The 27,374-nt window shown below is 48.9% G+C and overlaps 1 protein-coding gene across 1 annotated transcript; it reads left to right on the forward strand.

The window, feature by feature from the left end:
- The first annotated feature begins 351 nt into the window (after window positions 1–351).
- On the forward strand, window positions 352–27,374 carry LOC114117878 (liver carboxylesterase-like). Its single transcript, XM_027977852.2, has 14 exons — window positions 352–423; window positions 2,686–2,890; window positions 6,464–6,608; window positions 8,927–9,060; window positions 10,161–10,314; window positions 12,018–12,122; window positions 14,132–14,236; window positions 16,561–16,599; window positions 19,140–19,280; window positions 21,086–21,166; window positions 21,442–21,589; window positions 25,591–25,722; window positions 26,704–26,776; window positions 27,041–27,374. The coding sequence occupies exons 1-14, from the start codon at window positions 372–374 to the stop codon at window positions 27,222–27,224; spliced, it is 1,698 nt and encodes a 565-aa protein (XP_027833653.2). The 5' UTR covers window positions 352–371; the 3' UTR covers window positions 27,225–27,374.

Below are 27,374 nucleotides of genomic sequence, written 5' to 3' on the forward strand. Positions count from 1 at the left end.
TGCCCCTGTCTACAGACCTCTGCTTGCTTATGCCTGCTATGGGTAGCTCACCGTGCACGAAGCTTAGAATCCAGCAAGGGAGAAACACTTGTGAAACTAGGGGTTGAACAAGTCAGTGGTCATCTGTAATCAGGAAGTTTAAGGCAAGCTCTTTTGACAAAAGTCATTCCAGGAGGGCGGGGCCTGGACGGGCTTGGCCCTGGAAACTTCAGCCCTGCCTCTTAGGGAGCAGAGAGAGCTTTTCTGTTGTCTCCTCTTCAGGCTCTTGGGCGGTGGGGGCGGGGCTGGGTGGGGGAGCTGGAGGGGGCGGGAACTGGGCGGACTCATAAGGCACAGAGACCGGAGGACGCAGAGCTTGCTGTCCTGCCACGATGACGCTCGTCGCTCTGGTCCTAACCTCCCTCGCCATTTCCATGGCTTGGGGTGAGTCGTCCTGAAATGCAAATAGCGGGCGGTCTTTGAGAATCCTTGTGGGGGACCAGGTGGAGGAGAGGCGTACAGGGCAAAGCAGTGACAGGCTGCCGGTCCCGCTGCAGCAGCGCGCGCTGTCAGGACTCTGATAGATAGATAGTGAAGTCGCTCAGTTGTGTCTGACTCTTTGCGACCCCATGAACAGTAGCCAACCAGGCTCCTCCGTCCATGGGGTTCTCCAGGCAAGAGCACTGGAATGGGTGGCCATTTCCTTCTCCAATGCATAAAAGTGAAAAGTGAAAGTGAAGTCACTGAGTCGTGTCCAGACCCCATGGACTGCAGCCTACCAGGCTCCTCTGTCCATGGGATTTTCCAGGCAAGAGTACTGGAGTGGATTGCCATTGCCTTCTCCAAAAGTGGGTTAACGGAGTATTAATGTGCACTCTGGAGTCAGTGTGTGGGTTCCCATCCAAGGCAGCATTCAGTAGCTGTGTATTCTTAGACAAGGGATGCTTCTTTTCTGTGTCTCAGTTTTGCACGTCTAAAATGGGGGTGAGAACTGTATCTCCATCATTGGGCTGTTGTAAGTGTGAAATGGATTGTTTCTAAAGAGTGTCTAGAATTGGAAAAAAGTGAAAACACAGTGATTCATAAGTAAAAGGGTTGTTATAACTTACAGTGTATTAGTAGACACTCTGAGATGTGGTAAAGCCCATGGGTCAGGAGCCAACTGCCATCTAAGAGATGCTTTTCCCAGGGTCCCAGAGGAGGGGGCGTGGCATCACCCGGTGGGCTCAAAGGTGAAGTACCAGGTGTGTCAGGGGCAGAGGAAGAAGGGAGGAATCTGGGCAAGAACTTTATCTTGGTTGGTGGGGTGGCCTGGATACGGTGAGGGAACTAGCCAAACCCTGCCCCGCTCTAGGGCTTGGGGAGTGCCCACAACTGTTAGGAACTCTGCCCTGGTGTGATTAGGGCAGGCTGACAGTGGCCATTGTGCGGGCCTGATAAAGAAGATGGTTGGGGTTCAGCCTCTGGCAGGTGGAAGAGAAAGTTCATTCCTGTCTCCAGGGATTGGCTAACTCTGGGAGGGGCAGTTCCCCCAGAATCAGCAAGGCTACGGGTGTCAAAGCACCAGAATACACAGCATAGAAGACATGGTTAATACGAGGGTGCAGCAAGGGACCTCGAATGCATCTGTACCATTTTATAGATGGAAAAACTGAGGCTCAGAGAGGGAAAGGTATGTATCCAAGGTCAGCTGGAAAATCATGCTCTGAATTCTATCCCTGTCTCCTGAGACCAGAGCCAGTGCTCTGACCGTCCAGTCGACACTGGGTTTAGTCCTCTTCCTGGTGCTGTGACACTGTGAGAGGCCTGGAACCAAGGGGAAGAGCCGAGTAAGAAGCACTCTAGAAGATGACTATCCCCTTTCTGCAGGTTTATCTGGGGAGAGTCAGTCCATTTCCATCTTTTAAAAATCCATACTGGCGCCCTCCATTTCTTCAGTTACCTCTTTTGTAAAACGGACATATTAACGTTTCCCTAGCGAGGCTTTTGTCATTGGAATGTCCACGTGGCCCAATGTACCCAATACACATCCTTACATGTACCTCAAGGGGTAACCGCTGCTGCCACCACTGTTGCCTATGCCTCACAGCGCGTCATCCACTTTTTCACCTTTCCTAGTCGGGCATCTGTCCACTTCACGTCTCTTGAAGGCTATCATCAGATGTGTTTATAAGACCAGATCTGGGTTATTCTTCTCTGTTCTGGCCACATGCTTTGGGGGAGAGGTTGTCATTTTATCTGTATCTAAAGGGGAACAATTGGGAGGGTGAGAGGCTGGAAGTCATTTCCTGTTAGGATGCTTAAACAAACTGTAGCTGTTGAGGACAGACTAGAGAGGACTTGAGAGATGAGTATGAACAGGGGTCAACACGAAGGCCACCTGCCTCATGAAGGTGCAGAACGTCCCCAAGCAGGGAGGACCAGGCCTGACGTGGCAACTGCAGGAGACGCATTTGAGCTCAGTGAGAAGGGACTGTCTGCTCCATGGGAATGGGACGGACAGCATGTGACCCCCCGTCTCTCTCTCTCTCATGACCCTGTGAGTTAGGAAGAACAGTTAGCTTCACTCTCTCACACATAAGAAGCAGAGGCTTGGAGAGTTGGGAGGACATTCAAGATCACGTGGCAAAGGTAACAAAGTCCACCCAGAATCCAGTTCAAACCTTCACCACTGATGTGTCTTCATCTCCTCTCAATGTCCACCAGGGCTGCCACCCTCACCACCTATAGTGGAGACTGCTCAGGGCAGAGTCCTGGGAAAATATGTCAGCTTAAAAGGATTTGCACAGCCTGTGGGCGTTTTCCTGGGAGTTCCTTTTGCCAAGCCTCCTCTTGGATCCTTGAGGTTTGCTCCGCCACAGCCTGCAGAACCATGGAGCTTCGTGAAGAATACCACCTCTCACCCTCCCATGTAAGCCGGGGTGTGGCTTTTGGCACCTTTCAGTGGGGATGTTAGTCTCAGAGGGATGCAGGAAGGAGCCAAGGAAATCTGAGGGGCTCGTACTTTATTCTGAATTCCCCAAGATCGTGTAAATCCTCACCAGCATTCCAGAATTCTCACAGTACTGTAGAGCCTTTTATTCAACCAATACTTCTGGAGCACCTCCTGTGTGTCAGGCGTGTTCTAGTCTCCTGGGACCCGTCAGTGACCCAAAGAAAGACCCACCCTCATGCAGCTTGCCTTTGTAGCAGGGAAAAACAGATCCTTAGCAATATGCAAGGTAAAGATTATATAATATGTAAGAATAGGCTAAGTGGTTTGGAATAAAACCAGGAGTTGAGCAGTGGTGTGGGCAGGTCAGAAGTAATGATTCTGTTTATTCTTCTGTCTTGATCTTCGATGCAGCTGGGGAGTGAGGTGGGCCAGGAGGTGTGTGGATGGGGAGTCTTTGGGGTATCGCCAGTTCCTAACTCCCAGGTGTGGCTGCTGCCTAGTAAGGAGGAGAGCAATGTTCGGTGTGTCCTAGTCACAGTGTCCACGTTGGGCAAAGAAGTCAAAGTCATGCCTCAGAACACCTAGGACATCTACTTGCGTGGATCTCTGGGGATTTCCAGGATCTGCTTCTTGCCACTAGTTTCCACCCTTAGGTGAGGTCCAGAACCACCTCATTAACACAGCAGATGATGCGTTTGTCACTTTCTTCACTTAGGAAATTCCTAGGGTTTTAGGAACTCCTTGCAGGAAATGGGAAGACCAAAGATATATTTCTTATTAGATCCCAGTATCATATCACACAATACATATACTTTACTGTTTTTTTAATAATTTAAAAAATTTTGTTTATTAAGTTATTATTGGCTGCGCTAGGTCTTTGTTGGTGCACGTGGGCTTTCCCTACTTGCAAGGAACAGGGGCTACTCTCTAGTTGAGATGCGTGGGCTTCTCTTGTTGTGAAGCATGGGCTGTAGGGCTTGGTCTCAGTTGTGGCACACGGGCTTCGCTGTCCCGCAGCATGTGAGAGCTTCCCAGATCAGGGATCAGACCGATGTCCCTGCATTGCAAAGCAGACTCTTAGCCATTGGGCCACCAGGGAAGCCCGATACAGATACTCTGGATGTCTGCTTTGCTCATTTGTATCATAAACATGGTTATATGTCATTGCATACCACAGCCTGACATTATATTACATTGGGTATTGAGTTATAGTTTATTTACCCAGTCTCTTATTTGGGACCATTAAGTTCTTCTTGATATTTTTGATAGTATAATTAGCACTGTGATGAATATCCTATAGCCAAACCCTTATGCACATTCACGGTAATTGGGGCTGAATTCCAAGAAATGACATTTCTGAGTAAGAGAGTATCATCTTTTGTTAAATTTCCTTTCAGAAATGTCCCAGCTACACTCTTTCCATTCATATATGGAAACTTTCATTCACCAGACCCTAGCCAATGCTTGAGATTATTAAAAATGTTTTGGCTATTGAGTAGGCAAAATAATAATAATTATTAGCATCATAATTATTTATATAATTTTAGAGTCTATTCTGCATTTATCTCAATACTAGTGATGTTGAACTCTCTTTCCCATTAATTTTTTATTGTATCCTTTTATGAATACTGTATCCCCTTGCCTTGGTGATCTGGGGACAGCTCCCCAGGATGGAAATCAGGAGGGTCTCTAAGGGGCTCTGATAGTCACTTGACAGCTATGTCATCCAAGCACCTCAGGACTGGGGGCCACCATGCCTGCTTTCTGCAAATCTGGAAATGTGGCTTATAAAGTCCTCGGAAACATAAGCAGTGCTTAGTCTGACTCTTCATGACTGTGTGACCTTGGGCAGGTTCTATAACCTCTCTGTGCCTCAGTTTTCTCAACTGTGAAATGGGGATAATAATCGAACCCATATCATGGGTCTGATCTGAAGATTTTTTTAAATAATTTTATTTATTTTATTGTGTATTTTTGGCTGTGCTGGGTCTTTGATGCTGTGCAGGCGTTATCTAGTTGCAGACGGCTGGAACTACTCTCCAGTTGCATTGCGCAGGCTTCTCATTGCAACGGTGTCTCTTGCCAAGCGCCGGCTCCAGGGTGCGCTGGCTTCAGCAGTTGAGGCTCCCAGGCTCTAGAGCACAGACTTAGTAGTTGTGGCTCACAAGCTGAGTTGCCCCGTGGCATGTGGGATCTTCCTGGATCAGGGATCGAACCTGTGTCTCCTGCACTGGCAGGCAGATTCTTTACCACTGAGCCACCAGGGAAGCCCCTGACCTGAATTTTTGTGGTTGTTCAGTCCATAAGTTATGTCTGAATCTTTGCAACCCCATGGACTGTAGCCCATCAGGCTCCTCTGTCCTCCACTATCTCCTGGACTCAAATTCATCTCCCTTGAGTCAGTGATGCTATCTAACCATCTCATCCTCTGCCACCCCCTTTTCCTCTTGCCTTCAATCTTTCCCAGCATCAAGATCTTTTCCAACAAGTTAACTCTTAGTATCACGTGGCCAAAGTATTGGAGTTTCAGCATCAGCAACAGTCATTCCAATGAATATTCAGGGTTGATTTCCTTTAGGATTGACTGGTTGGATCTCCTTGCAATCCAAGGGACTCTCAAGAGTCTTCTCCAGCGCCACAATTGAAAAGCATCAATTTCTTAGCCTTCAGCCTTCTTCATGGACCAATTCTCACATCTATACATGACTACTGGAAAAGCCATAGTTTTGACTGTACGGACCTTTGTGGGCAAAGTGATGTCTCTGCTTTTTAATATGCAGTCTAGGTTGGTTATAGCTTTCCTAACAAGGAGCAAGTGTCTTTTAAATATTAAGTATTGCCTGTTACCACTGTTGGATCTTTCAGATCCATTATTTGGGCAATGCATAACACTTGACAAGATGAGCTGACAGAATCTTAGCTTGTCAGTGCTGCAAGACCCATATAGAAATCATTCCCCTCACTTAGACATGGCAGACTGGGACTCAGAACAGAGAAGGAACTTGCCCACGGTCACCCGGCATGTAAGTGGCAGAGGCAGAACGAGAACCAAGCTCTCCTAATGTTGCCCCACAAATCTTTAGCCCTTGACCTGTTGCATGCCTTAAATGACTGCCAACAGAGTGGCTTCTCACCGTTTTTGGAAGTCTCCCGTGAACTGGAACTCCTGCTTGACCTGTAGAGGAGCATGAGCACCCTGCACTCGCTATGCAGCAGAGAGACAACTGCAAGCAGAGAATGCAGGAAATGATCCACTTCCAGGCTCATAAGCAGCATCTTCTTGACACAATGCATTCCAAAGTCTCCTGATGGGGGAGGTGCCAGGCCTTCTCATTAGTCACTCTCCCCAGAGACCTTGCTGAGCCCTAGAGCCCCCTATTCTGACCCCCAGGGAGCCTCCTACCCATTCCAGGGTCTGGAATCTGGTAAGACAGCTCTGTTTACAGGCTTAATTCTCCCAGTCCAAGACCTGGCCTCACTACAGGAGACATCTCCTTGGTCAGCTCTGAATGAACATCAGGAGTTCTTCTCTTTCCTTGCTCCTCCCAGGTGCTCCCAAAACGCAATGTTAGGGGAAATGACCTCAGACCTCCTTAGCAACGGAATGGAGAGCGTTAAGCCGAAATTTTCTGAAGACTGTCTTTACCTAAACATATACACCCCTGCTGACTTGACGAAGAGAAGCAGGCTGCCGGTAAGCGGCGGGAACTACTGGGCAAGGCTGGGGTAGACTGGAAGGGGATGAAGGCAGTGTTGGGTGGGGGCGTCGTGGGCCAAGGGTCTTCTGGGGCCCCAGGGCTTTCTTGTGCACCACAGCCAAACCTGACATCAGGGAGCGCAGGTGGCCCACACCTCTGTTTCCCCTCGGCCAGAGTGGGGCCCCTGGGGGAGATTGCTGCACATCTGTGATGCACATTTCATTTTTCCAGGGCCTCTCATGCTAACAGATGGACAAGAAGGATGACTCTTAATTGCTAGATTAGGAATCTGATACCCAGAGAGGGTAAAACGTCATTTCCATAAAGTTAGAGCTGGAAGGAACCTTGGAGATAAGCCAACAAATCAACCCTTCCTTTACAGACAGAGAAACTGAGGTCCAGTGAGGGGAAAGTGCGGTCACAGAGTCGGGTTGGCAGGACTGGAGCACGGGGCTCCTGGAACAGCCAGGAGCGCTCTGACACACACTGGCACGGAGCCTATGTGTGTCTTTCCTCAGCACACAGAGGCCCTCTCTGACAGCCTTCTGGGTTACAGCTTGGGGGGCAGAGCCTGGAGCAACAAGGTTGCCCTTTCCTTTGCCAACTATCAAGATTTTCTTGTAGTTTATTTCACTTCCTAATTGTCTTTGGCCCAGGCTAGTGATTCAGTGAGTCAGCATTTCCAGAATAAATGGAGCCCAGAGACAGGGCAGCCTTCCAGACTCAGGCTAGAGGGTGGGGCTGGTCTGCTAGAAAAGGAGGGGTCAGCGGGGGTAGAGAATGGGGTGGCCACGCACACCCAGCCATCTCCCAGGAACACCCTTGGCATGGTGCCCAGATGTGGAGGAGGGCGTCTGAACTTGGGACTAGAAGCTTGAAGAGGTGGGGACATTGATCACTCAGGCATTCATTCATTTGCCTGTTACATGCTTAGTGCTCCCCCACGTAGCTAGAAGTGGGGGTTAAGAGAAAAGAGGAACGTAAAACTATGACCACACAGCCCCTGCCTTTGAGGATGTGCACCGAGCTGGACTAGGTTCTTCAGCAAATCGCTGCTGACCAGCCCCTGGCTCAGCCTGGACTCAAGAGATGACTGCAAACTCAGTCCCTCCACCAGGAGGCAGTCAAGGATCGGAGGTGTTGGAGGAGCAGGGGCTCTGGGAACCTGAGGCTGGAGAACCTCTAGTGTGGACACAGGCTCTGGAACTGCAGAGTCTGGGTGTAAAGACTAGTTCTGCCTTTTACTGCCTGAGAGACCTGGCTCTGTTTCCTCAAATCAGGGATAATCAGACATGAGTTTTCAGTGATGAATATGAAGATTAATGGCAGTGTCTGGCACAGCACACGAGGCAACTTCCTGATGCATTAGTTAGAGCTGAAGGGAAGGAATTCCTCCGGCCCCAACAGCCAACCTACCAGGGCACGGCCATTGGCTGCTGGGTGCTGGGTGGCTCAACATGTGGACTCTGCAGGCAGACTGCCTGGGTTCAAGTCCTGCCTCCACTGCCTGGTAGCTGCGTGACCTCAGGGTGGTTAAGTGCCCCCGTTTTCCTGTCCATGAAATGGGATAATAGGAGTCCCTCGTTCATGGATGGGTTATTTTTAAATGCTTAAAATAATACTTGGTACATAGTTCATGTATGAGTTCTTCAAAATTTTTGATAATAAAATCATTATGATATTACTTTAGCTATTCTCACTTTCTTGCTATGTGAACTCCTTAAATTTGGGGACATGCATTATGAATGGCCTCAATTCTTACCACAGTCCTTGGCACCTAGTAGGTTTTCAGATCATATTCATCAAATGGCTGAAGACTTCTTGGAGGAGGTGGTTTTTAGGCTGGGCTTTGGAGGATGGGTGAGATTTGGGGAGCAGAAGGAGGCAGCCAGAAGGTATATTAAGAAGAGGTGCCACCCAGGACATAGGCTTCTTGACACGATCATCCATTCATGAGAAGCTGCATTCGCCACTCAGAAGGCAACTAAGAGGAAGCTGAAACAAGCTTCTAGCCAAGGGCCTCTGCACGCTGAGTGCACTGAGCTGGGCGAGGGGTCCAGGAGCGAGGGTGGCGGGAGTGCTGGGGAGGAGACGGTGCTCGAGCCTTGGCTGTTCCCGTGATGATGTTCTCAGCATGAGGAGCGCTGAGCGCAGGTGGCACTGGGGCAGGGGAGACAGGCAGGGGCAGCCAGGGTGCCCTGAGTGGGGTGCTGGCCTGGGCCGCAGCTGGAGAATGGGTAGGTGACCAAGCCTGCCTCTGAGGTCTTCCCCAGCTCTGCTTCCTGTCACCCTGTGGTTGCATCCCCCCCTCCAGGTGATGGTGTGGATCCACGGAGGAGCTCTGCTGATGGGAGGAGCGTCAACCTATGAAGGGCTGGTCCTCTCTGCCCACGAAAATGTGGTGGTGGTGACCATTCAGTACCGCCTGGGCATCTGGGGCTTCTTCAGGTAAGTCCCTGGACTCTCCTGGTGGCACACTGCCCCCAGGGTGGGGGTGCTAGGACCCCACTCTGGTCATGCAAGCCCTCTAGGGGCTGCTTGCTAGGCTCCCTGCTAAGACATCTGAGTGCCCCCCTAACTGGGCTCCACCTACCTTCTCGTTCCCCAGCCGCCCTGGTGCACTTATTTCTGAGCTCTTACCCATAAAACACCCAATCTCCCTGACACATTCCTATTATTCCTACCAAGCCCAACCCAGCTGTCATCTCATCTGAACTGCTTATCCCTTTCCACTCTGCTGCCTGGCGTGTTGCAGTATCTTCAAGATGACGGTCACCATGCAGCATGGCACTTAGAGGCTCACACATCTTTCCTCCTGGGGAAGTAAAGAGGGGTAGACTCCTGGGAGCTCCAGGAAGTCTAGTAGGTGAAGGAGCGGGTGCCTGGAACTGGGAGGTTGTAAGGAGCATCTGACTCCAGGGGACATCTACTGGGAGGAGCCTTGGGCCCACTCACCCCATTTCCTTCCTGGAATTTGGCACATGCATGAGTGAAGGCTTGAGTCTCCTGCATGGATTCTCTGGGGACAGGAACCAAGTTTCCAGCAGGCAGTTACTGAGCTTTTCCTGAATGTACTGGTGCCAGAACCTGTTAACCTGAGATGCTGGGGGGGTGGGGGGTGGCCTGAGGGAGGGGTGGTCACCTCCCTGGAAAGACCTGTGGGCTGGGGGAGGGTTGTCCCAGGGGAGTCGTGTCCCAGGCTATGTCCCCTTCACAGAGACCCCTCAGCTCTTCCCCACAAGGCCCGTGTGTGCTCCCAGTGACAGTGTAACTGTGCGTACTCGCCCCACTTCCTCTCCCCTGGGCTCTCTACCACCTGAGCCAGGGTTGCACCCCGACCATAGCAGATGCTCAGTCAGTAGATGCAGGATGGCTCTGCAGAGCCCTGTAGCAGAGCAGGACAGCAGGAGAGTGAAGACCCCGTGTCAGGGCCATGGAAGCCCAGTCCTTTCCAGAAGGCTCCCCTGGACCCCCAGCCCCATCTCTGGTCCTCAGGGCCCTGCCGGGACATCTCTGCTCCCAACCCCACCCTGTCCTCTCACTCACAGCACAGGGGACGAGCACTGCCGGGGGAACTGGGGCCACTTGGACCAGGTGGCCGCGCTGCACTGGGTCCAGGAGAACATTGCCAACTTTGGCGGGGATCCAGGCTCTGTGACCATCTTTGGAGAGTCAGCAGGAGCAGAAAGTGTGTCTGTTCTTGTAAGTCTTCCTGGCCCTGATGTGGCTGCTGATGGGACCCCTTGCAGACCAGCCCATCTAGTCCTGGGACCTTTACTTCCAAGACCTGCATTCAAGGCTGACCCGACTCTGTGCAGCATCAGACAGTGAAGAGTTAAAGGCCAGACTCCCCTTGGCCCCCAGGAAGCTCAGGGCTCAGCTCAGCCTCCGGGGCCATAGCTGCAGCCACAGCTGCGACAGACACTCTGTTCCTGTCCTGTGTCAGTTGAGCTCATCCTCTCCTTCTTAATCATTTTAACGTTAGGAGTCGCCTCACTTCTCTTGAGATTAGGGGTGGGTGTAAATGATTAATCAGAGGAGCCAACTTGAGGTTGGTCTGAGTGTCCTTGTCTGACTTGAAGCCAGGCCTACAGTTCAGGAGACACGAGCACTAGGAACAGGTTGGAGGCCCCCTCTGAGGGCCCTGGTGGCTTGTCCATGCCCAGGAGGGAGGGCAGCAGTCTCTGGGGCTGAGGGATGGAGCTGGGCTGGGGAGAAGGAGAAGAAGAGGAGGGATGGGGGATGGGACAGGAACAAGGGACACAGACAGGACCTGGGAGTGTGGTGTGGGGAATGGGAATGGGGGAGACAGGAAGGGAAGCAAAGCCGGAAAGCCAGATTAGAGGGTGCTGGGAGGCGTGGGAAACACTCCAGCTCCCTCACGTTTGAGCACTATTAATATATTTTTAAAACATGTGGGATCATAGTTGAATATTGAGAGAGAACTTTTTTATATTTTATAAAATGGAGAAAAAAGAAAATCATAGATAACCCCCCCCAATAAAAGTTCATCCACAATCCCATTAGCCAGTGATTCTCCCCATGGACAGCTTCATTTTTCTAGTCTTCTTTCCATGCTGTTGTGCTGTGCTGTGCTTAGTCGCTCGGTTGTGTCCGACTCTTTGCAACCCCGTGCACTGTAGCCCACCAGGCTCCTCTGTCCATGGAGTTCTCCAGGCAAGAATACTGGAGTGGTTGCCATGCCCTCCTCCAGGGGATCTTCCCAATCCAGGGACTGAACCCAGGTCTCTTGCACTGCAGGCAGATTCTTTACCATTTGAGCCACCAGAACAGCCCTTTTTCCATGAATGCCCCTATCTATCATCTATCTGTATCTATGAATTTCTAAACAAAAAAGCCTGCTTTACATTATAGCATATATGTTTCCCTAACCGTTAATTATTATTCATGTTTTGTGTGTATAGTCATTAGTATTTCCTTGTAAGAAAGAAAAGTACCTTATTTACCCCATGTCATATATTAAAACCTTGTGTTATTTCCACTTTTTACTGTTATAAATAACATGAACAACTTAGAGATTTTTGTTTGCCTCCAGATCATTTTCCTGAAAATAAATCCTGAGTAATGGAAATGGGAAATCAGAACTGTGTGTTAAAATCGATGCTAGAAATTTCCAGCTGCCTTTCAGATACTTTGACTGTTGTGATCCGTGCATGCCTCACTCTGCACACCCGGTTCCCTCTAGTGGAGGTTTTCTTGGAGAAGCTGGACCCTCCGGTCAGTCTAGGGAACAAGGTTAGTCAGGTCAAGGAAGGACCTGTCATGTCCACTGAGCCCCACGGTCTCCATGGGAACAGCCCAGGACAGGGCTATGGATGAGTATAGCTCTTGAAGACCCCACTCCCTGTGAGCATAAACTCCCTTTCTTGCCACTCTCCTCCCAGGTTTTATCTCCTCTGGCCAAGAATCTTTTCCACCGGGCCATCTCAGAGAGTGGTGTGGCCATTTTTCCTGGCCTGGTCAAGAAGGACTCTAAGGCTGAAGCTAAGGTAGGTCTCACACTGGGCTGTCCCTACAGTCCAGTTCTGCTGGCCCATGCTCTGCTCTGCTGAAGTGGTGAGGGCCCTTTCTTATCACAGGGTCTGGCTGACACCCTCAAAGAGTCATAGAAGTGAGGGTGGCTGACCAGGAAGGGCGAGGACACACCCCGCCCCACCTCCCAGGTCTCCTGCTAATCAAAGTGGGGCAGAGAGCAGAAGCACTTGCCAAGGTCAGCCAGTGATGAGGGCAGAGCTGGGCTCGGGCTCGTGACTCTGGACTGCCGGCCCCGGTGCACTTTGCGCTGAACACGCGTCCCAAAGTGCACCAGGTGTGGTGAGGGGCTGCACAGTGGGCAGTGGCCTGTCACCTGTGTTGCCTCCCTCAGTGTCTGAGTCTGCTGAACTCACTGGCCTCATGCGAGCCTGGAGTGGACTTTCCCTGGGGGCTGTGACTGGGGTCGGTCCCTGGAGCCTTCATTCATTCCTTCACACAGCAAGTAGTTTTGATGTAGTCTGACATCTGGCAACCTCATGAAGCTTCTGTTATAATTTAGGAGACAGAGTCATAATTATACAGCTGCAAAACCTGTAAAATGTCCACCGTGACTAGAGCAATAGAGAAGAGGCACCTGATGTCAGAAGAATCCAAAAGGAGCGCTTAGTCCAGTGTGTTGGGAGAAGTTATCAGGAAAGGCTCCTGGCAAAAACTAATGATCAGCGAGTTGAGATGAGAAGGATAAGCAGTAAATTACTTGGTAAGAAAAGAATATCCAGGAAGAGGGAACATCCTGAGCAAGTGTCCTGTGGCAGGAGGAGGTATCTCAAGTGAGAGAGGGAGGAAGGCTGATGTGGCCAGGGCAGAAAGTGCAAACAGGACCTGGAGAGAGCTGAGGATGGGGCCACTGGCAGGGCCATGCTACATAGGACCTAGTGGGGACTTTGCCTTTATTTGGAGAATGTTAGGAAGACAGGGAAGGGTGAGCAACACGAAGGCCCTGCTGAAGAGTGTGCCTTAGAGTCAGTAATGTGGAGCGTTTTGGCCGGGCTGGTTTGGTGGAGGGGTGGGGCCAGCAGCCACACTTCAAGGGAGGAATCTGAGACAGTGACGGAATCCAAGATTCTGATTCTTGCCCTCCCTCCCTCTCTCTCTCCCCACTCTGTCCACTTCTTACGGTCATTTCATTTATTTAGCAAACATCTCCTGAGCCCTGATTGCATGTCAGATACTGGACCCGTCTCCAGGCAGCCGTGCACACTCTCCAGTGCCCCACCATCCTGGCACCTGACTTCTCTGCTGCGTCTTCCCCCTGGCTTCACTTTGCCAGTCACTGGCCTGAGGCCACATGGCTGTTACTTGGATGAGCCAAGATTTGAAATTAGACAGTGAGATTGTGGATTCCACATTTTTAAGCTCCATTCCATGATACCTCTCTTCAGTTTCAAGGATACTGTGCCCATTTTAACAGACATAAAGTAACAGAGCAGAGGCTGTATCATTGGCATGCCTGGGACCCAGGACCCACACAAACTGGTCTGGAGCATTTTCTTTTTCTTTCTTCTACTTCTTTTTCTTTCTTTCATTCTTTTTTTTTTTTTTTTTTAGTGTTTTAAACTTTAATTTTGTTACTATTTTTTTAAACCATGTATTTATTTCTGACTGTGCTGGGTGTTTGTTGCTGTGTGCAGGCTCTCTCTCGTTGTGGCGCACAGGCTTCTCACTGTGGCGGGTTCTCTTGTTCCGGAGCGTGGGGTGTGGGATGCAGGGGCTTCAGTGGTTGTGGTGCAGGGCTTTAGTTGCCCCGCAGCAGATGGAATCCTCCCAGACCAGGGATCAAACCCGGATCCCCTGCACTGGCAGGCGGACTCTTAACCCCTGGGACACTAGGGAAGTCCTGGTCTGGGGTGTTTTCTGCTACCACGGGCTGCCTTTAGAAACTGAGGCTGGGACAGAAGACCTCGGTACTGATGGAGGGAGAGGCCTGGCTCTTGAATTCTGCTGTCGCCTGTGATCTCTACAGCGAATTGCTGCCTTTGCTGGGTGCAAGACCATCACCTCGGCTGTCCTTGTTCACTGCCTGCGCCAGAAGACGGAGGACGAGCTCTTGGAGGTAACACAGAAGATGGTAAGTGCATCCGTTCTCTTGGAAAAACAAGCCCCTGAACCTGGAAACCTGGCTCCAGGCGTCACCATTTCAGCTTCAGTCCTCTTGCCCTAGAAAAATTACCTGGGACAGTTTCTCACCTCCCAGGAGCAGTGTCAGCCTCTGGATCTGAATGGGGAACTGTTTGTCTTTATTATTATGGAATATCTCCAACTTTAGCAAAGTCAAAACAAGAACGTAATGAACAATTAATAATCCTCTAGATCTATCAAAACTTTTTTTTCTATTCTCATTTTTTAGATATATTTTTAAAAATTAAATATCGTATATTTCAGAGGTAACTACCATCCTAAAGTTTAGAAATATGAAAAACAAATATTTTTGGAAAGATTATCACTTTTTATCTTCGTTAACTTAGAAACCGTTTCATTTTTAAGCCAATGGTGGGCCACTTTTCTAGATTTTTTAAGACTCTGCCTCAGTTGTTATTCTAGGAAAACTATACATCAACCCATTAATCTATCCAACCATCCATCCATTTACTCATCTGTCTTATCATTCCTCTATCCAGTCCACAAATCCACTCAAAACTTTTCATTCATCTATTATTAATTATCCATGCACCACAGCAATATTGTCACTCCATCATCCATCCCTCCAAATCAGTGATCCACCCATCACCCATCTCCATGTATCCACTTGTCCATCTGACTCACCAGTACTCCCCGTACTGACCACTTCATCCATCCACGTGTCTATGTGAAGTGTGTGTGTGTGGCGGGGAGGGGTGGTAACAGGGAGGGTGATGCAAAGTGGATCGGACATATAATCCCTGTTCACAAGGAACTTTCCAGGGAGAAACACACCCACGTACTTTGTGGGCTCTGTGTGGTAGGAAGACAGAGAGGGGAAGTATTTGTTATACTAAGCAAGGATGCTTCACAGAGAAGGTGACCTGTGAGGCTTGATGGATGTCTGCGGCAGCGTGTCATCACAGAGAAGTCGCAGCAGGATGGACACCCAGAAATATAGCACCTGGGCCAGTAGGAACTATCCTTTCTGTCGGGGAGGCTTTGAAAGAAAGCCCAGAGTAACCTAAGCACCTGGGCTCTCTGTCTGGACTCCGGAGGGTATTCCTGAACCCCCAGAGACAAGTCTCTGACACTGGACTCTGAGCCCTTTCCAGTGTGGCCTTGGCCTTGGGACTTAGATCCTGGCTTCTCTGGCTCACATGATGTGACCTATATGTTCAAAGAATGAAAACACAACTGCTTTCTAATGCCTGAAAGGATGTAAATCTATTTCAGCACCTCTCAATGTGGCCCAAGAGGTCCAGTTTATACAGGGAGAATTGGTAACTTTGGTAAAACCCGGAGCCTGTATAATCCTCCTGAGTTTTCTGAGATCATGTGGAAGTGTTTCCATGATTACCTTCTCACCCTAATACACACACATAGACACACACACGCATGGACACACGCACCTGGATTGCAGGGCTACAACACATAATGGGGAGACCACTTTTGCTGACCTCATACATGCTGGTCAGGCCTGTTAGCTACAGTATAACAATAAAGTCAGTACAATCCTGATAAACTTACAGCAAGGAGCATTTTCAGTGGGTTTGTATGAGTCAGGATTTTCTAATGCCAAGGTGAAGAGCTCATCTCACAGTGCTTTGAGGAGAGAGAGGAGTATGCTGGGACAGTATCCTTTGGTAACTCCCTGACAAGCCCAGGAGGTGATGGTTTCAGGCGTGGCTGGATCTGGATGCATGTATGATGTGATTAAGACTCTGTCTCTATCCTTCAGCTTTTCCCTTCCTGTGTTGGCTTCACTCTTAGGCAGCTCTGGCCCCTAGGGAAGTTAAACAACAATGCTCTAGTCTCATATCGTATCTGCCTAGAAACCCCCTTTCCCAATAACTCCAGTAAAGGTTTTGGGTAAACTCTATTGAACTGACGTGGGCACGTGTCCACCCCTGCAGTAGTCCCTGTATTCCGGGATTCGGTGCACCTGAGGCCACATACAGATGCCTGCAATCATGGAGTGAGAGCGGGAACAGGGGGTCCCACAACGGAAAATCGGGGTGCTGTTGCCTGCAGGAGGAAGAAGGGGAAATGGGTGGAGGGCAGGGCAGGCACCAGCAGCAGTGCCCTGCAGCGCTCCCCCCTAACACCTGCTCCCTGTGCTGGTGCCCGGGGCAGGGTGTGCTGCCCACTTCCTCTCAGCCCAGCCAGGGTGGTGCCAGGAGGGAGCACTCGGTACCTTTTGGCACAGCTCACAGAGGTCAGCTTTCCTCCCAGGAAGCCTCCTCACCACAACCTCTGTCTTTGTCTTCACAGAACTTTTTCACTCTTGATTTCTTGGGAGACCCAACAAAGGTAAGGAACTTTGGCTTCTTAATTATGGGTTTGAAGTCTTGACACCTTTAAGCTCCACTTACATATGAATGACAGGAATTCTCCCATGTGAAGCCATAGCAGCTCCTTGTGTTTACCCTGCTGACCCCGGAGAGAGATAGAGTACTGTCCGGGTGGCCCCAGGAGGAGACCAGTCATCAGACCAGAACCCAGTACCCCGACCCCCAGGCCAGTGCTCTCCATCATCAACTCTGTGTCCCTGTCCCCAGCCAGCTCCTGGTCTTGTTTACATCCCTAAAATGCCCTGTTGGGAGAAGGTGAACGGGAAACCTCCACTGTGGGGAGTGGAGATGCCTGGGTAAGGAGCTCTTGAGGAGCCTTCTCGAGGAGCCTGGATCGTCTCCTGGGGGGTTTCAGGTTGATGGACTGTGCAAGTCGCACTGTTTGCAGGGATGTGGGGAAAGGAGCCACAAAATTCAGTCCTCAGGACACCACCCTCCTCCCAGCCCCGTGGGAAACTCCAACAGCAGCCTCCCATCTCCTTCGTCTCCTCCCACCTTCGAATGCTTCCCTTCACCAGGTTCTGATGGCATTACTTCTGTGGCATCTAAGTCCTGGCCTCTCTGCAGACTCCCTGGGGAGTCTCACCTTAAAAGGTGTAGAGAGGATCAAATGAGACTTAGTCACTCAACAAAGTCTTTTTCTTTCTAAGTATAGTTGATTTGCAGTGTTGGGCTGGTTTCTGGTATATAGTCAAATGATTCAGTTATACATATATATACACAATCTTTGTAATATTATTTTCCATTATGGTTTATTGCAGGATATCGAATATGGCTCCCCCTGTAGGGTCTTGTTGCTTATCTGTTTTACATAGAGAAGTTTGTATCTGCTAACCCCAAACTCCTAATTCATCCCTGCTCGACCCCTTTTCCCCTTTGGTAACCATAGTCTGCTTTCTGTGAGTCTGTTTTGTTTTGTAGATAAGTTCATTTGTGTCATATTTTAGATTCCACATATAAGTGATATCATGTGGCATTAGAGCTTCTCTTTCTGACTTACTGCACCTAGTATGGTGATCTCCGGGGCCATCCATGTTACTGCTAATGGCATTGGTTCATCCTTTTTCATGGCTGAGTAATATTCCATCATATGTTCTTTACCCATTTATCTGTCGCTGGACAATTAGATTGCTTTCATTTCTTGGCTACTGTAAATAGGGCTGTTGTGAACATTGAGATGCATGTGTCTTTTTGAATTGGAGTTTTCTCTGGATATATGCCTGGGATTGGGATTGCAGGGTCATATCATAATGATATTTTTCGCTTTTTAAGGAACCTCCATACCGTTCTCCATGGTGGCTGGACAAATTTACATTCCCAGTGTAGGAGGGTTCCCTTTTCTTCACAGAGATCAAACAAAGAGCTACATTTTCTGTCTTTTTGTTTCATCTCTAAATCCAGGAACGTATCTTTTCGTGGTCCTAGTTAGTGCCAGCTTTTGCGTTCTTGAGTTTTGTTCTGCCAGTGTTGCTGTTTAAAACAATCCCCGACCACAGACAGAAGGGCTGTCTAGTGGGCCAAAGTGTAGGCAGCCCACAATGTGTCTGACTTGTGAGAAATACAAGTATTAGACAAACGGCCTTCAGACATGGATGACAGTCCTGCTGGTCAAGAATTCAGTGTTAATGGATCGACAACGCAGAGCATCCGGAATAAGGAAAAGACTATTTGCCGATCAGTTCGTTGAGCTGGTTAGGAATATGCTAAAGTAACATCTGTGGCGTGTGACGAAGCCATGGGAAACAAGCTATGTTTGTGACTTTATGAGATGAAGGCGGATTTTTTTAAAAAAGCGTAGTGGGCGGGACTGTTGAGGCTGATGGCCAAGGGATTTACAGCCGCGTCACCCAGGGAACCCCTGAGTCCTCGGTGGCTGTTGGTTTCTTCCCCAGCGCATTCTTTTATTGTTCGTTTATTTTCGGCTGTGCTGTGTCTTCATCCCTGCACGGGCTGTGCTCTAGTGGCAGCGTCGAGGTCTACTCTAGCTGTGGTGTGCAGGCTTCTCATTGCTGGGGCTTCTCTTGTTGCGGAGCACAGGCTCGAGGCACACGGCAGCAGCTGGGCTTAGTTGCCCCGAGGCCTGTGGATTCTTCCCAGACCAGGGATTAAACCCCATGTCCCCTGCATTGGCCGACAGTCTCTTAACTGGGGGACCACCAGGGAAGTCTGTCACAATAACTTTTTAGAGCTTAAGTACCACAAATATTCAGAGCTGAATGAGACTGGAAAGAGACATATATATATATACATAAATATATATATAATTCAAATATATGCACATATTATATATTTTTATACCAAATTGACTGAAGAACTTTCCCCATCACCCGACCACTGCTGTCCCCTGGTCAGAGTTCTACCCTCTGGGGTCCACAGAGTTATCCCCCTTGGTTAGGACTCAGGTGTGTGAGCATGGCTGTGAGCTCCGGCTCGTGGAGACGGGGACGCGGGTGTGACCTGGAAGGGGAGGCACAGACAATACTCTGCCCTCTTCCCCAGACCTATCCTTTCCTGCCCACCGTGGTTGACGGAGTGGTGCTGCCAAAGATGCCAACAGAGATGCTGGCTGAAAAGAACTTCAACACCGTTCCCTACATCGTCGGAGTCAACAAGCAAGAGTTTGGCTGGATTATTCCACTGGTGAGAAAGCGCAGGCCTTGTAGACTTGGCTCCCAGCACATCACCCTCCCGTCTGTGGTCACAGACCTCTCTCTGGGACCAGGCCAGCTGTCCCCTTCATACAAGTTGATATGTCCGTGGAAACAATCTCCTATGGTCCACACTGTCATCTGGGTGGTGCGGCTCTGGGGACCCATGTCCCCACACACTCTGTGATTGTCCTCCCATCCATGAATCCCGAAATGTCGGTTCCAGGAGGGCTGATAGAGATCATCATTGGGCAGATGAAAAACCCAAGGCCTGGGCAGGGCAAGGGGCTCAGGAGTTATGGAGAGTGGGGCCTGGAACCTGCAGCCTCTCGCCTCGGGCTTGCTGCTTTCATGCTTTCTCCATAAATGACCCCCGCCTCACCCATGCTCCCACTCATCTCACTGGAAAGAGTGGGAGGAGCCTGCTTCCTCCTGAGTTAAAATTGACTTCTAAAAGTTAGGAAGGGCTTTCCCTTCTGACAGAGATAAACGAAGGCAGACACTAGGTGAAGTGGTAACAGATTTGATTCCGTTACATCCCTGCTAGAGGGAAATGATCCATTGTGATCTGAACCCAATCCCTGAAATGAAAGCCTGGAGCTTATTTAAGGAGTGGGTGGGAGTGGGGTGGGGTGGGGTGGATTATCCATGTGACTGGACTACCTACTTGGATTTGTTAGTTGGTATTATCTGGAGAAGAAACAAACCTCTGTCTTTACAACAGGAGGCAGCTGTGTAAGTAGAATCAGGCCCCCACTGAAGTTAGGCCTTTATCATCTCACAGGGACTGGAGGAGAGAGCAAGAATTATCCCCTGGATGTTTGTTTTTCATAGAGATGGCTCTTAGGTCCTTGAGGAAACAGCTTTGGGTGGTAGATTTACATGTAAAGGGACAAAGAAAAGATTTATAATTACAAGAATTCTAAAGTAACTGCTCTAAGAGGGAGTTCAGGGACCTACCTGCCTATCACTAGGCTTTGGCTGAAACAAACTGTAAAGTCTCCTGGCAGCCCAGAGCTCTTGAAGGGGGCCTGCAGTCATCCTGGGGATGTGGCCTTAAGCCTCCTTTAGCTGTCCTGGAGTTTGGTCAAGTCTCTTAGGGCTGAGTTTTAATAGCGTTGTTATGTGCAGAGTTCTGTGGTTCTTCAGAATGACTTCCGAGGTTAGACCAAAGGACCAAAGTCATAATGGCAGGACTGGGGGCTTTCTCAGTTATCTGACTAGCAGATCTGCCCGTAAAGCCCCTGGGTCGGGAAGATCCCCTGGAGAAGTGAATGGCTACCCATACTCTGTATTCTTGCCTGGAGAATTCCACAAACAGAGGAGCCTGGTGGGCTACAGTCAATGGGGTCGCCAAGAGTCAGACATGACTGAGCTACTGACACTTTCACTCTTTTTTTTACAGTTATCCGACCCAGGTGGGGTATGTGTGGGGTCTGTGTCATCTGCCCCAGAGCCCTTCACTTCAACACTGGGCTGGCCGAAATCGTCCCTCTCTGTCTTGACCACTCAGGGGACTCCAATTGTTTGTGTGTGAGTGTGTGTCTAAACACACACACACACACACACACACACACGGACTAGGACAGCTTCCCTTAACAATTACGTTATCCTCTTTACCCTCCTTGGTCTCTGGATATGAAAGTCCATTTGAGTCCAAAACTCATCCAAAACCCATGCCCAACGAACGCATGACGAAGTGACCTTCAGCCTCCATTTAGTTTGGTCTGTTGGTCACTTTGGTTTCTCCTGCTATTTCCTGATGATTTCACAACTGCTTAACCTTTGTTTTAACAGCTCATGGGCTTCCCACTCTCTGCAGGCAAGATGGACCAGGAGATGGCCACGTCACTCGTGTGGAAGTCCTACCCCATCCTTGTAAGACTCAAATCACGGAAACTGGCTGAGCACCAAAGATGAGCAGGGGCTTGTTCCCAATTGCAGAGCAGCTAATGGCAAAATGAAGACTGGGGCTAGGGGTGGGGGGTTTCAGCTCCTATTTTTCTGCCTTTCCACCTCAGCACCAGGGGTAGACAGGAGTGGCAGCATGGGGCCTGAGAGGTTCACCATTAACGCAAGGCTTCCTCGCTGGCTGGGGAAGCCAGGGCGTTCACTAGGGCTTGGTGGTCACTTTACCTTTTGATCTATTTCAGAACATCCCTGAGGAACTGGCTCCAGTGTTCACTGACAAGTATTTAGGAGGGACGCAAGACCCTGCCCAAAAGGAAGACCTGCTCCTGGACTTGATTGGAGATGGGTTGTTTTGTGTGCCATCTGTGAACACGGCCCGTTACCACAGAGGTGAGTCTTCGTCATTGTACAGGAGAGGAACACTGACCCCACCCGCTTCACACTGTATTCTGTCTTAACCGTCAGCATAGAAAGATTTAAGAAACTTCAAGATCCATTCCAGATAGCCGGGGGCGGGGCACGGTCCCATTTTGGTTTCCACCAGAAGCAGACTCTGAGAAAGGATCTAACTGCAGGCAGTGCATCTGGGAGTGACCCCAGGTAACCCTGGTAGAGGAGTGGAGAAGTGACAGGAATGGAGAAGGAAGTCAGTCTACCCTGTGCTGCCAAGCGAGTGTCGCCATGGACACCTGGAGCTGGGGAACCAGCAGAAGACACGGCTCAGGGTTTTCCCCAGTCAGCGGCAAGAGAGCTGGGCTCTTTATCCTCCAGCTTTGATGAGTCATCAGTTGAAGGCTGTTCCCAAGGGCAGTTAATTCCCTGGTGCTTTGATCTGCTGTACATGTGGGCAGAGTGGTCTCTGGCTGCCGAAGACCTCAGGCAAAGAGCTCCAGATGCAGGAGCTGGAACTCTGGCCAGTGTGCCCAGAAGCAGGGGAGATGGGGAGACACCAACAGTCTCTGCCCAGGGGTCCCTCACCTGAATTACAGTAGTCTGTGGGGCCACAGGGCAAATATTGGCGGTTTTGTCTTAGAAGCCTTCCAAGGTCAGAGATAGCTTCAAACTAGTTTGTTAACCTGTGGAGCTGGAGATAGCTTGAGGCCACATGTCAGGATGTTGTCTGGGACCAAGAAAACCCAAAGGACGGAGCAGAGGGAGGTATGGGGCAAGTGGGCTGGAGAATGTTGATGTCTGCAGCTGGCCTTGTTCCATGCCAGTGTGTTCGGGGTCTATCGCAGGACCTTTCAGCATATCCCAAGACTGTGTGTGAGGGGGCCCTAGGGGCATGGGGCCAAGGATGGAGGAGCTCACATGGACAGGAGGTGTCCTTTTGGAGTACCTTACTGAGGTCCTTACAGCACCCTCCCTTTCCAGGAGCTATCTCTCATCTAGTCTGCAAGGCAGGACATGGTTCTCTGACCCAGATCACTCTTTCTAACCATGCTAGAAGGGTTTTAGAATTTGGGACTCTATACGCATAATAAAAAGTAGCTACATCTGACCTACCAGGTCCCCCCAGTTCAATACAGTCATGGATAGGTTCTGGTTACCCTTCCTCCTCCCTAGGGTCTTGATGAAGCTCTTCAGCTAGAGGCGGCCTGGGGTCAGAACTGTTCTTTCACAAACGTGGTCTTGTCTCTCCGTACATGTGGTTTCCTCTGCTTCATTGTCTGTTGACCCAGTCATCTGGGATGTGTCAGGACGTGTCAGACCCCCATCAGAGTCATTTTTGCTTGGAATTCCCAGACTTTATCAACATTATGCTTTCCTTTTTTAAACTTTTTGTACTTGTCTTAAGTCTTTTTTTATACAGAAGAGAACTTATTCTGAATATAAAAATTAACATCTTATACTTGTAGAACATTTTGAAAATATGGAAACACATAGTCAAATTTCTAGTCAAAGCTAGCTCTGACCTTGGAAGCCTTCAAAATTCATAGAAATATCTGCTATAATTTTTTGACATATTTTCTTCATTAATCTTCCCATGTCTTACATATCATTTAAATGTTAATTTTATATTGTGGTTTTTTTCATGGAATCCTATATGGTAAGCATTTCCTCAATGTCAATGAAAACTCATAAAGAGCATCCATTATCTCATGGAATAATACATTAAAATTTACTTTAGTATTCCTGTCCTATTGGATATTGAGGCAGGCTGTAAAACATTATGCTCAGCCTTATGTGCATATATCTTTAACCAAATCTCTGATGATTTTTTTTTTTAGATTTGATTACTAAAGGTTTAATTACTAGGCTAGCTTGTAGGACCATTTTAAAGTTTTTGATACATACTGTGAAATTGCTTCCAGTATATAAGAATGACTATTTCTTAATTCTATCTGTTAAGATACTCAGATTAAAAAATAAAAATAATGCTGCCAACTTCATAAGCCCCTCCTTACCAAATAAAGAAAAAACAACCTCACACTGTTTAAATTTGTGTATTTTTTATTACTAACTCTTTCCTTCCCTCTGCTTTTCTTATTGTTCCTAAATGTTATTATACAAACCTGTGCCCTACTTATTCTTTTGAAGACTTGTGTTGTGGTTGTAGGAATTTAATAAATCTCTGAAGTTTAAGGCAGAAATGTTAAAAAGAAAAAAATAAACAAAGATATCTTTTGGGCAACATGCTCCCAAAAATAATTTCTCCCATTCATGAAAGTTCTTTCCCCTATGTTTGGATCATGAGTTCTTTCTAAAACTTTAAAATGGCAGAGCCAAGGTTAAAGCCCCTCCTTATGGCATTCTCTGCTTGACCTTGAAGTAAGGTAAAGTGAAGTGACTCAGTCGTGTCCGACTCTTGGCAACCGCATGGACTGTAGCCTACCAGGCTCCTGTGTCCATGGGGTTTTCCAGGCGAGAGTACTGGAGTGGGGTGCCATTTCCTTCTCCAGGGGATCTTCCCCACCCAGGGATTGAACCTGGGTCTTCAGCATTCCACACAGATACTTTACCATCTGAAGCACCAGGGAAGCCCCCAGCCTTGAAGCAACTGTTTAATAAGTGGCCTGTGGGACCACAGAGGATTGCTTCTTCCAAAAACCACCTCTTGCTAAACCAAAGTGCAAAGATGGGGGATGAGGGAGGCAATTAAATTGTTTTACATCCTCCTGTTGGGATGGCATATATTGTTAAACTACTTTGTGGGGAAATTTAATGATGTGAAGCAATCATTATGGTCATATGTAATGACACAGAATTATCAATAGTGTCATAGTTTCATATGCATAAGTGGAATAAGTTCTGAAATATTAACGAAGGTTTCTCTGAGCAGTGTGATTATAAGTGATCATTTTGTTCATTTTCCTTTTTTTTTTTTTTTTTTTTTGGCATTTTCCAAATGTGATAGTATCCCCAAGGCAGGGAGGCAATGTTATGATATCTCCCCACCAGTCTGCCCTGGAGCCTGACCCTTCCCCATTAGAGTCACTGGCTGTGGCATAACTATCAATGCAAAGCACAGAAGTCCCCAGGTAGGGGACCCACGAGTTAGCCCTGAAGGAGCAAGTTGGACGTCTCTCCTGAAGCATCAGCAGGAAAACTGACATCTTCTTGGGGCTTCAAGAGTGCGTGGAGAGAGAGGAGAGGAGAGGGAAGGAGAGAGGCCAGGAGAGAGGGACTGTCCCCTTCCTCAGCCCCTTCTCCCTTCGGCCACTGCTGCACACTCCCTGGGCCAGGCAGGAAGCAAGGCACGTAAGAGGACGGACACAAAGGGTAGGAAATGCCAGACTGAGGTTTCCTGAGACGCGGGAGCAAACTTTCCCCTTTCTGCATAGGTTTGTATTTAAATCTGCACTCTCAGGCTCACAACTTGAATTTACTTCACTCTTCTTGGAATACACGTGAAAATCAGTGGAAAGGTTCAAAAATGGACATAATGGAAGACACCTGTCAGGCTGCAGGTATTCTCAAAGGAAATGAAGACTAGCCTGTTAGCAATGAAATGCAATAAAGTGTGCGTGTATGGACATCCTTGTGCATGGGTGATCAAAAGGGGCTTATGTGAACTGACCCAGTGCCCATATATTTATTTAGAATGGAGCTACTCAAGGTTTGAACATTCATTCATTCACTTTTCACTTACTCATTCAACAAATACCCAGCTCAAATCCTTTTCCATCTCTCCCAACTATGCACCCTTAAGCAAGTGATGAAAATTTTCCAAAATTTTCATGTGCTCATAACCAGGGGCTTCCTGTAGGAACACACAAGGTTGGCACACAGTTGGCTCTCACAATGGGCAGCTGCTATTAATACTGTTGTTGTTCACTCAGGACTAGGCATGCCCCCAATTTCCTGATTGCTCACAGCCCCGCGGAGACCTTGATACCATCAAGTGTGCGTCTGCTGAAATGAACCGTGTATGAATCCTTGTTTCCCAGATGCTGGAGTCCCGACCTACATGTACGAGTTTCAGTATCGCCCAAGCTTCTCACCAGAGGTGAAACCCAAGACAGTGATAGGGGACCACGGGGATGAAGTCTTCTCTGTCTTCGGGATTCCAGTTTTGCAAGGTGATGGCCCTTTGGTGACTATAAACTTGGGGTTAGGAGATCCGGGTTCAAGTTTATTTGGTGACCTTGGGCAGGTTCCTCCTTCTCTGCAGGTCTTAGTTTCCTGAATTCACCATAACAGGGAGGAAGGACAAAGGTCCCGACCATTCTCTTGCTCTAATGTACCTGATGGAGAATGTGCATCCTTGTGCCCTAACCCATGGTCGCTCTAAGAATCCAGACCTGGGCATCAGCAAGACAGGAGCTGGGTCACCTACAGGGCCCTGCTCAGGGCTAGAAGGCCACCACTCACTGGCCCTCACAAGAACACATCAGAATGTGCGTGAGGGTTAAGTTAGAGTTGTTATTAACCTGGAATCAGGACTAACATGTGTCTGTCTATCCGATCATCTATCTGTCTAAAACTCATATTTTTTAATATCATAATATATCTAGGTGTGTAATATTAAAAAAAATCGTCACAGATGTCTTCAATGCCTTAACCATTAGCAACTACAGACAAATTGTGTCTGACACATCGCAGAACTGTTTGTTACACCCAATGCCTCTGGGCATTTCCTGGTTGGGTGGCTTTTGCGGGATCTTGCAGCTCGGTTATTTTCCAGATTCTGTGAAAATGTGTGTGAATCAAGAACACCAAGAAAAGACCCAAAGGAGAGCATCCTGGGAGTGGGGTTACTCTAGCAGCAGCCCTGGGGTGTGTCCCTGAAACACTGAATGCGGAAGGGCAGTCGGGGGGGTGCAGAAGACAAGGCAGTCAGCTTATGGATCAACTGCAGCCCTTCACTGAGCCCAGCCTCAGTCAGTAACTGTCAAGCTTGAAGTCCACTTGTGTTTCCCAAGATCTTCTCAGAATGCAGGCTTAGACTCAGTAGGTCTGGAGTAAGGCCCCCATTTCTGAACCTGTTAACAATTTCTCAAGTGCTGCTACTGCCCATGAACCACTCTTTGAGCAGCACTGGCTTTGTCTCCTCCCCACAGATGGTGCCTCAGAAGAAGAGATCAATCTCAGCAAGATGATGATGAAATTCTGGGCCAACTTTGCTCGGAATGGGTGAGCTGCTGGCAGACATGGAGTGAGGTTGGGCATGTCTGTTGGGTGGGGGGAGCTTCCAACGTGTGATGGTCAAACGCCCCGCCCTGTGACCTCTGAGATGAGAGCTCCCCGTGATAGATTGGCTGCCCAGGACATGGTCAGCCTCCTATCTCTGGAGGCATATGAGCCTTTGGCAGAAATGAAGCCAGGGGATCCCTGACAATCTAAGAGGTCTAAGACCATACAGCAGCTTTGGGGAATTTCTGTTTGATTTTGTTCTAGGAACCCCAATGGGAAGGGGCTTCCCCACTGGCCAGCATATGACCAGAAAGAAGGGTACCTTCAGATTGGTGTCAACACTCGGGCAGCCGAGAAGCTGAAAAGTGAGAAAGTGGCTTTCTGGAACGAGCTTCTGTCCCAGGAGGCAGCGAAGAAGGCCCCACAATCAAAACATGTTGAGCTGTAAACGGGGGTTTCTCTAGAAGTGTTTGTGTGCCAAAGAGGCGTCTTATTGTGGAGGCTGAGGAATTATCCAGTGGGAGTGGCAGAGGTCCGGGAGGAGGAGTTTCTGTTTCTGTGGCCTCAATTTGGAAATAAATGTTCTTTTGGAGACCAA

This window comes from Ovis aries, chromosome 14 (assembly GCF_016772045.2).
Source record: "Ovis aries strain OAR_USU_Benz2616 breed Rambouillet chromosome 14, ARS-UI_Ramb_v3.0, whole genome shotgun sequence".
NCBI lineage: Eukaryota > Metazoa > Chordata > Mammalia > Artiodactyla > Bovidae > Ovis > Ovis aries.

Excerpts from the sequence above, each read along its gene's own strand:
- LOC114117878 (XM_027977852.2), top strand. The coding sequence starts at position 372 with ATGACGCTCGTCGCTCTGGTCCTAACCTCCCTCGCCATTTCCATGGCT. Across the intron at positions 424-2,685 it reads CGCCATTTCCATGGCTTGGG|GGCTGCCACCCTCACCACCT; the intron begins GTGAGTCGTCCT and ends AATGTCCACCAG. Across the intron at positions 21,167-21,441 it reads GGAAGTCCTACCCCATCCTT|AACATCCCTGAGGAACTGGC; the intron begins GTAAGACTCAAA and ends GATCTATTTCAG.